This window comes from Tiliqua scincoides, chromosome 4 (assembly GCF_035046505.1).
Source record: "Tiliqua scincoides isolate rTilSci1 chromosome 4, rTilSci1.hap2, whole genome shotgun sequence".
Taxonomy (NCBI): Eukaryota; Metazoa; Chordata; class Lepidosauria; order Squamata; family Scincidae; genus Tiliqua; species Tiliqua scincoides.
Window position 1 is genome coordinate 45279834 of NC_089824.1, and position 10400 is coordinate 45290233.

Sequence of the window (10400 nt, forward strand, 5' to 3'; positions counted from 1 at the left end):
CTTTGCAAATAACTTCTGCTGTAGTTTTATATCTCTTACCCCACAACAAAATTTATCAAGGAGTGACTCCTCCAAATTATGGAACTCACACCTCCGTGCCAACTGACGAAGAGCAGCTACGAACACAGGGATGGGCTCCCCAGCTGCCTGATTTCTTTTGTAGAAGGCATGACGCCGTGCAATCCGAGAGGGTAGAGGTGAAAAATGACTTTTTAAAAGAGGCGTAATGTCTCTATAGGAAGTAGTCCTTAATTCATTTGTTGCCACCAAACTTTGGGCAATTTCAAATGTGGCAGCCCCACAAACACTTAGCAGAGTTGCCCTTTTCAAAGCAGCCTCAGTAATTCCTCTTGCTTCTAAAAAAAATTCCAAACGTTCTGCATAATTGTCCCACAGTTCAGGGAATGCAGGGTCAAATACCTCCATCTGTCCTTGAATGGCCATCGTTATCTCTCGTAATAATTCCAGTTGCTCAGACTGTATCCCACCTTCGTCGCCAGTGTTATATAGTGGGTCTCATGCATCAGTAGACTTGATTAAAAGTTCCATCATAGTTTATTCCTACTCCAATGAGTTAAAATCACACACACACACATACACAAAAACCCCAGATATATATACAACTCCAACAAGCCTACATCCCTCTTGATTGGACAGCCAATCACATATAACCTGTTGCTTTTCCCACAGGTGATAATACTCACATACATAACACAAACCTTATAGAATTCTTTGAAAAGGTCAAAAGGCATGTGGATATGGGAGAACCCATGGACATTATATATCTGGACTTTCAGAAGGCGTTCGACACGGTCCCTCACCAAAGGCTACTGAAAAAACTCCACAGTCAGGGAATTAGAGGACAGGTCCTCTCATGGATTGAGAACTGGTTGAAGGCCAGGAAACAGAGAGTGGGTGTCAATGGGCAATTTTCACAATGGAGAGAAGTGAAAAGCGGTGTGCCCCAAGGATCTGTCCTGGGACCCGTGCTTTTCAACCTCTTCATAAATGACCTGGAGACAGGGTTGAGCAGTGAGGTGGCTAAGTTTGCGGACAACACCAAACTTTTCCGAGTGGTAAAGACCAGAAGTGATTGTGAGGAGAAGGATCTCTCCAGACTGGCAGAATAGGCAGCAAAATGGCAGATGCGCTTCAATGTCAGTCAGTGTAAAGTCATGCACATTGGTGCAAAAAATCAAAACTTTAGATATAGGCTGATGGGTTCTGAGCTGTCTGTGACAGATCAGGAGAGAGATCTTGGGGTGGTAGTGGACAGGTCGATGAAAGTGTCGACCCAATGTGCGGCAGCAGTGAAGAAGGCCAATTCTATGCTTGGGATCATTAGGAAGAGTATTGAGAACAAAACAGCTAATAATATAATGCCGTTGTACAAATCTATGGTTAGGCCACACCTGGAGTATTGTGTCCAGTTCTGGTCGCCGCATCTCAAAAAAGACATAGTGGAAATGGAAAAGGTGCAAAAGAGAGCGACTAAGATGATTACGGGGCTGGGGCACCTTCCTTATGAGGAAAGGCTATGGCGTTTGGGCCTCTTCAGCCTAGAAAAGAGACGCCTGAGGGGGGACATGATTGAGACATACAAAATTATGCAGGGGATGGACAGAGTGGATAAGGAGATGCTCTTTACGCTCTCACATAACACCAGAACCAGGGGACATCCACTCAAATTGAGTGTTGGGAGAGTTAGGACAGACAAAAGAAAATATTTCTTTACTCAGCGTGTGGTTGGTCTGTGGAACTCCTTGCCACAGGATGTGGTTATGGTGTCTAGCCTGGACGCCTTTAAAAGGCGATTGGACAAGTTTCTGGAGGAAAAATCCATTACGAGGTACAAGCCATGATGTGTATGCGCAACCTCCTGATTTTAGAAATGGGTTATGTCAGAATGCCAGATGCAAGGGAGGGCACCAGGATGAGGTCTCTTGTTATCTGGTGTGCTCCCTGGGGCATTTGGTGGGCCGCTGTGAGATACAGGAAGCTGGACTAGATGGGCCTATGGCCTGATCCAGTGGGGCTGTTCTTATGTTCTTATGTGTTTGAGTGTGGTCATTGCACTATCCTGTTGGAGCAAAGTGCTCCTCAGCTGAGGTGCTCCTCCTTTATCCCTCTTCCTATCTGGGATGAAGGTAGCGCAAGCTCTGCAGGAGTCGCTGAATGAAGAGAGGAAACTTGGACTCTAGGCTCAGTTTCCTCTGGAGGGCAAGGGGGCTGAGTCTCCACATGGAAGTCCACATGGAAGTCTCCACATGGAAAGGATTTCCCCCACAGTTCTTCTTGGTGAATTTCAGAGGCAGACAATAGGCCAAAGGTTGCCTGGTCTCAGCATTTAGTCCTTCCATGTTCCAGAGCTACTTTGTCAAAATTTCTTCGAATCAGAATCTCCTCTCTTGCACTTTAAGCTATTTTTACCCAATGTTGCATATATGCAACACAGGGATCTACTGTGTACACCTGTGGGCTGGGCAGAAATGGGGTAAGCCCATTAGATCAAGTTCTACTTTCTAGAGCATCAAAGAACAATTGTTTGTCATCTTCTAATTGTGTGTATTTGAAGAGTGCTGTTATGTTCCCTCACAGCCTTTTCTGTGCTAGACGTGTCAAGCTTTCTTCATAGGCAGTGGTGTGGCAAGTGCAAGGCAGAGGGCAGCCCACCCTTCACTAGAGAACTATGTGGTTACCTTGGGTAATGCATGTGATGTGGATTGACAGGTTCACATCACAAATTGTGTCACATCATCCCCTGTAAAAATCTGTATCAATTAGTCAACAATATGTTAAGTGACAGATCTTTCCAGATCATAATGGGGGACAATGCAAGTAAAAAAGGCTAAACAATGACCTCCTACAAGACTCTGTAATGTCACCACACTATTTAACCTGTACATCTCCGACTTGCCAATAACAAGGGGACCTAAATTTGGATATGCTGACGACTTGACTCTAGCAGTGCAGGGAAAAAACATAGAGGTGTTGGATGGCCTTCTCTCAGAAGACCTCAAGATCCTGGGAAAATATTTTGCTGACTGGAGGTTAATACCTAGTATCAGCAGAACGGTGACTCCATGCTTCCACCTTAACAATAAATCAGCTAATGCAACCCCGAAGGTCTGTCTAAACAACAACCTACTCCCTTACAATCCCCATCCAAAATACCTTGGAGTAACTTTGGACTGGACTTTCTCACACCTTGAGAACACAGGCTGCAAAAATCAATACCAGGAACAACATACTTTGTATACCACAAACCATATACCACATTGTGTCTGGCTGCAAACTGAGGCTGCATACTGGCCCATGGTCTGACTTTTTCAACGAAGGTAACTCTGTCCTTGAATTTGTCTGGACAAACTGGACATTTATATTTGTTCTAGTCTAATTGTTATACAAGTCCATGTATTATACTCCATATGCTAAATAAATAAATGACAGGTTCAGATCAGGATATTCTTGGGCAGAACTATTTGATGATATCAGCAAGCCTCCAGACATTGCAGAATATCTACTACAAAGGCATTTGTAAGACTACATCTTAAGGCTTTTCTAGGATAAAGATGTAGTTACTATGGAAAGAATTTCATTCTTCTTTTCTTTTTCTTTTTGAACAGGAGGTGATTAATGTGAATAAGTGCTACATCTATAGACAGACATCTATGGCCTATTCAGACTTTCCTGCATCTGTTTTGGAAGATTGGCTTTTACATAAGTATAGTTTATATGCAGTTATTGGTGTACTGGTGCTGAATCTTATCATTCTGGCATTTTTTATCATTCCTTTAAGCCAGTTGTTCTTTGTCTACCTTTCTGCTTTATTGGTCTTGATTTATAAGAAGACTCATAAACTAAAAGGAGCTTATTCTAGTAATAAGTGGGATGGTGCACGACTAATTCTGTCAATCCTGTGGGATGGATTTGCAAGATTTTGGCATGGTAAGTAAGCTTGAATAGGTGTGATGCTTTGAATAAAGTGCAAGATGGTCTATGCTTGTAAGATCTGATTGTTATAGATTTTGTTACAAGGATGACTTGGTTTTAATTCTCAGTATTTTTTGTTTAAGTGGGACTATATTTTGAGTTTTCTCTAGAGCAGTGGTGGGTCTTGACTCCAAGGGTATTGGATCTGATGCAATTCTCCCTGTAGCACTGCAGTGCCTTATTGCAATGTTTTTCAAACTCCCAAACTCTCTGGGAGAGTTTGAAAACTGCTGTAAGTCCTTGTGGGGGCGGGGGAAGGCAGTGGCACGATCCACAGGATCGCGCCGCACAGGGGGCTGCAGGGGCTTGGGTGCACTTACTAGAGCCTCCTGCAGCCTCCCAGGGGTGCAGGGAGCCCTGTGCAACTGTCTGCAAGGCTTCCTGAAGCTGCAGAAGTGAAAGTGGAGTGATCACACTCCACTTCCAGTTTATCGGAGGTGGAGTGCGATCACTCCACTTTCACTTCTAAAGCATTGGGGAGCCCTGCAGGCAGTCACGCAGGGCTCCCTGCACTGCCAGGAGGCTGCAGGAAACCTTGGTAAGTGCACCCAAGCCCCTGCAGGCTCCTGTGCGGCACAATCCTGTGGATCATACCACTGCCTTACCCCCGCCCCTGCAAGGACTTACAGCAGTTTTCAAACTCCCAGAGAGAATTCCGTGACTTTGGCTCAAAAACTTGCCCTCAGCTTATCTGTGACATCGACTTATAGGTGAGTATCTGCAGTGATCATTCTGTGGCTGGAGATTGCAATTTAATGTAATCCATTTGTATTTTGTATTCCAAACAGGTTATGAATTGTATGGCACAGAGAACTTACCAGATGGACCAGGTCTAATTATTTTTTATCATGGAGCAGTTCCTGTTGACCATGGGTATTTTATAGCAAGATATTTTATCCTGAAGCAACGGATTTTTTTCACAGTAATTGAAGACTTCGTTTTCAAATTGCCAGGTGATTAATTTTTCTAATATTAATGGATCACAGCCTGTAAATATTGTGTATCTGATGTATTGTTTCATGCTCCCCGCTTCTCAAAAAGGTAGGAAATTCCAGATACAGTTTTTTACAGAGTCTGTTTTTGAGAGATACCAAACTAGTGGGTTGTGCACCAAAATCCATCAATATATATAGTAAGCATTCTCCAGTGATCAGAACCAGCAGTCAATCCCCAGGATCGCATCACTAAGGGGGCTACAGAGACTGGCATGCACTTACCAGTCCCTGCTGCAGCCTCCTGAGGGTGTAGAGAGCCCTGCACAACTGTCTGCTGGGCTCCCCAACCTTCAGAAAGTGAAGTGATTGCAAACCGGAGGTGGAGAGTGATCGCTCCACTTTCACTGTCTAAGACAAGGGGAAGCCCTGCAGAGGGTCACTAATGTTCCCTTACCCTATATAGAATTCCGGCGGCTCCAGTGGGTCTGCTCAGATCAGTGCCAGCTCCAGGCCAGAATGTAAGGGAGAGTGCAGTCCCTCAGATAACCTAGACCCATACCCAGATGAATCAGTACCTGCATCAAGGATTTCCTGACCAGGAGGAGTTCTGTCTTTTCTGGATTCCTTCCCAACTTATTGGAATTATAGTACAGCATGCAGATTTTCTTCTCTCTTCACCTTGCCCTTGCCTTGCCTTCACATTCCTTCTCATTTGCAGGGGCCCTTCATGTTGAGTCAAATCCGTGTATAAAAAATCCATGTATAAATAGGCTGGACCTGTATGCTCATTTCCTACAGGTGTTAAAACATTAGCAGCTGTACTATGTTTTCTACCTAAGAAGAAGGAATCATGTTTAAATGCTCTGAAAGATGGTCATCTAGTTGGAATTTCACCAGGGGGCACTCGAGAAGCACTCTTCAGTGATGAATCTTACAAACTTATATGGCATAAACGAAAAGGTTTTGCTGAAGTGGCCTTAGATGCTAAAGTGGTAAGTGCTCAGCACGCATACAAGTTTTTTTTCCCTTTTCCCCCTTCATAGTACCTTTAGACCTCACATTTAGAAATCAGGCTTTCTGGACTTTGAAACTTCAGTCAAGAAACCAGACACAGGGGAAAGTCAGCAGAAAAGTATCTTCAACAAGGGTCCCAACTATTTTTAGTGTTTAAAAAAAGTACTAATAATTCACTAATATAGCATTGTAAATACTTTATAAAATATTAAACTAATACATTTTCCTTTCTTCCTTAGTCTATCATTCCTGTGTATACTCAAAATACACGGGAAGCATATAGGACCTTTGGGAAAACAGGTATGGCTTATTTTCAGCTTGACCATTACAGATACAGGTGTGCTTCACTCTAAGTAGACCCATTGGGTCAGTGGAGGCTTACCCTGAGGCAAGGGAACAAATGTTCCCTTATCTTGATGGTGTGCCTGCCCACCCCTGCAGGATGCAGCACATGGTCCAGTGTTGCAGCTATGTTGGTGGTTGTGATGGTGGGGAGGGGGGGTTGGATAGGATTGAGCTGCTAATTTCTGTCTGTCTCTCTTTCTCTGTTAATGAAACAGTAATAGCTAGGTGGCTGTATGAACAATCTCGATTACCAGTCATTCCTCCATATGGTGGGTTCCCAGTCAAACTTCGTACCTACATTGGAGAACCAATTCCATATGATCCCAATATAACTGCTATGGAATTAGCCCAAAAGGTAAGAGTTATTGATTTTCTGTTGGTGGCAGCAATTCTGTTTTAAGAGAAGTTGAATTGGCTTTGATATCTGGCAGCAGTACATTGACCAAAGCCATCTTCATACCTTTTCAAAGAAAAAAACTCAGACTTGCATATTTTATCTTATCAATCCCACTTTCTCCCACACATTAGGAGCACCCAAGGGGGCTTGCAACATAAAAACACAATACAGAATGAAAGACTAAAATATAAAATGATTAAACTATAAACGAGGTTAAACCCCAATGGATCACGCAAAAAGATTAAAATTACATCCATTATAAGTGCTAGCCCATCATGTCAACATTAAAAGCCTTATTGAATAAACAGGTATTGAGGCCCTGCCAGAATGCCTCCAAAGTAGGAGCTGTTCTTAATTCCAAGGGGAATTCTATAAATGAAGAGCCACCACTGAGAAGACCCTATTTCTAGTCGCTATCCCCCTCAGCTGGTGGTGGCACAGTCAGAAGGCTCCCCTCTGATGACCTGAGAGGATGGGTAGGATTTTAAGAAGGCAGTCCCTCAAATACCCTGGTCCTGAGCCATAAAGGGCTTTAAAAGTCAAAACTAGCACTTAATTGAGCCCAGAAACAAAGCGGAAGCCAGTGTAGCTGCTGACTCAGTGCCCCAACGGAGTCAAACCAACAAGCCTCAGCAACCACATGGGTGGCTACATACTGCACTAGTTGCAGTTTACAGACCATCTTCAAAGGCAGCCCCACATAGAGTGCATTGCAGTAATCTAATCCAGTGTTTCTCAAACTGTGGGTTGGGACCCACTAGGCAGGTCACGAGCCAATTTCCAGTGGGTCCCCATTCATTTCAATATTTTATTTTTAATATATTAGACGATGCTACCATGGTATGTGACTGCATTTGGGGAAATGTCTCAGATCTGTACATTTAGCAGGCTACTATGTATATATTTTTAACAAAGATAGTAAATGGAACTTACTCCTGGGTAGGATTGTGGGTGGGATTTCAACCTAATATTATTAACATTTTCCTGCTTGATGATGTCGCGTCTGGTCGTGACATCACTTCCGGTGGGTCCCAACAGATGCTCATTCTAAAAAGGAGGTCCCAGTGCTAAATGTGTGAGAACCACTGATTTAATCTAAACGTCACTAGGGCATGGGTCACTGTGGCCAGGTCTGAGTGACCCAGGTATGGTCACAGCTGGCAAATCAGCAAAAGCTCCCCTAGCCACAGCCGCCACCTGGGAAACCAGGAGCAGCTGTAGCTCCAGGAGCATCCCCAAGCTACAGACCTGCTTCTTCAAAGGGAGTACAACTCTGTCCAGAGCAGAACGATAGTCCAATACCTGAGTCATGGACTTCTGGACCGGGAGAACTTCTGTCTTTTCTTCAGACACACTAGGAAATATTTCTATATTTTCTTCAAACAGCATCAGACATTTTCTTTAAATAGCTAGGAAGTGATACAATATGTAGTTTGCTTGGTAAATGTAATTTCAGTGTTCTAATGCTGTTCATACATGATAGTTATATGCAACATTTTCAATATCATAGTGGACAACCTAATTAAATTTGGAACTCCAAGAATTCTTCTCAGAAATTTAGCAGCTGCCTTATCTATCTCCTGACTGTATCTTTCTCCAACTGTAGCTTGGACTTCCACTTTTAAGTTTTGGCTTAGACTCCATCTCAATATTCATCCGAACTCCATTCTCCTAGATTTACTAAAAGACACCCTTTTTCATCTAATTGGTCTAAACTTATCCACGCTAAATTATCTTCTTTAGATCTTTCTCCTGAACTCTTAGCTGATATGGACCTTCAAAAAGCGCATCATCTTATTAAACTCAAACTTTGGGAGCAAGAATATGTTACTTTATTGTCTAATTAAAATCTGACCTGTTCACCCCGCTTCTTTGGATTGTCCCCCTCCCTTGGCCGCCCTGCGAATTATTTTGTTCAGCTTACCAATCCGAGAAAAAGAAGGGCTTTCATGTTAGCGAGACTGAACATATTCCCATCTGCAGTACACCAAGGGAGATTTTCTTAAATCCCGCGCTCAGATAGTTTGTTTTGTTCAGTTGAACCAGATACTCTGGACCATATCTTTTTTCGGTGCACTGTCCATCATAATCTCAGGTCTCACCTACTTGACCCTTTTCTTTCTTCTCTTCTTGTCTCCCTTGTTGATCCTCTCCCAATTCTTCTTAGTGATTATTCCTCTTCTATCACCAATTTGGTGGCGGAATTTTTAGCGGTAGTTTCCAAGACGAAGATCAGAAGTTAATACCCCAAAAAGTTGCATTTATTTGCTGTGTTATATTGCTATTGTTTGTGGATTCCTAATATGCCAATAAAGCTTTATCGAAGTAAGTAAGTATAACATTTTCAAACAAACTGAAAAAAGAACGGCATTCATTTGGCCAGAGAACCTGCTGAAAATGCTTTGAAGCAAGGTGAGTAGAATAGATCATGGTCTAACAGTTAACAGCCCAATCCTGAGCTGCTGGGGCACCCAGGCTCGGCGGCACCGAGGAGGGCTACCAGCGCCTCCTACGCTACCGCGGGAGGTACCTCAAACGAAGGGGATGTTCGTAAGGTAAGCAGTCCCGCAATGGGGCTACTCACTTTATCGCTGACCAAAAGGTCAGCGGTAAGGTAAAGGCACTCGTGTAGGGCGTGCAGCCCTACGCGAGCACCCTGGATCCTGTGGAGCAGAGCTCCGCGGATCCACCTCCCATCCCCCCAGGCACGTCTCCAACCCACCCCCCTCCCCAGGTCATACCTCCCTGGCACACCTCCCACCTGCCCTCTCTCCGCCCCTGCCAGTCTCCCCCTCCCCGAAACGCCTCCTCCCCGTCCCCGCCTACCATTCAGTAGCTTGGCGGTCCAGGAGACCACTGAGCCACGGGAGCTGGGCGACCACCTGGAACTAGTCCAGCACTGACCAGCAGTTTAACCCACTGCACCACCGCGGAACAGCATTCCGTACACTTAGGCGTCTAGTAATGCCAGGCACATGACCACGGAAACTACCTATAGACAAATGCCAGCTCTTCGGCTTAGAAATGGAGATGAGCACCACCTCTAGAGTCGAACACAACTAGGCTTAATCCGGGGGGAACTTTTACCTTTTAACAGTTAATAAGCTACTGGAAATATGTTTGTATGGCCCTAAATAATGACTTTTTCTTGTGGATTACACTTTGTGTTCATTGACTATAATACTGAAATAATGAATTTTCTCTCCTTTCCCCTCCTTTTTAATTTTCAGACAAAGATTGCACTTCAGTCATTAATTCAAAAGCACCAGCAAATTCCTGGAAGCATCTGCAACGCTTTAATGGAAAGACTTCAACTAGATAAGAAAAAGGAATAAATTTTTTGGGCAACTGCACCATCACTTTTGTTGAAGATTTGCATGTGCTCAAAATAAGCACACCATGTACATATTTAATGAACATAGCAAAGCTTGAAAAATTGTGGTGTTATATAGAATTGGGCTGTGGTCCAGAGGGGATCTAGTCCTAGCCCAGCTCTGCCCAGGGAACTTTTTGAAAAGCTCTTGGCTACTACTTGAGAATGAGATGCTTGGGTCAGCCAGACTGACCTTTCAAAAACTTTTTATTTTGTTTTCAAAACATAGAAGTTGTGACATTGGCTTGCCAAATTAAAATACAGGTGGGACCTCGGTATCCACTGATTTGTTATTTACTTATTTGACTCGCTACTAATACTGAGGTCTGCCTTTAATAGCTTT

At 43.7% G+C, this 10400-nt stretch overlaps 1 protein-coding gene across 1 annotated transcript; it reads left to right on the plus strand.

Annotated features, from left to right (window-relative positions):
- Nucleotides 1–3671: 3671 nt before the first annotated feature.
- On the plus strand, nucleotides 3672–10019 carry LOC136649113 (DGAT1/2-independent enzyme synthesizing storage lipids-like). Its single transcript, XM_066625542.1, has 6 exons — nucleotides 3672–3948; nucleotides 4782–4946; nucleotides 5727–5920; nucleotides 6182–6242; nucleotides 6503–6642; nucleotides 9915–10019. The coding sequence occupies exons 1-6, from the start codon at nucleotides 3672–3674 to the stop codon at nucleotides 10017–10019; spliced, it is 942 nt and encodes a 313-aa protein (XP_066481639.1).
- The last annotated feature ends 381 nt before the right edge of the window (nucleotides 10020–10400 follow it).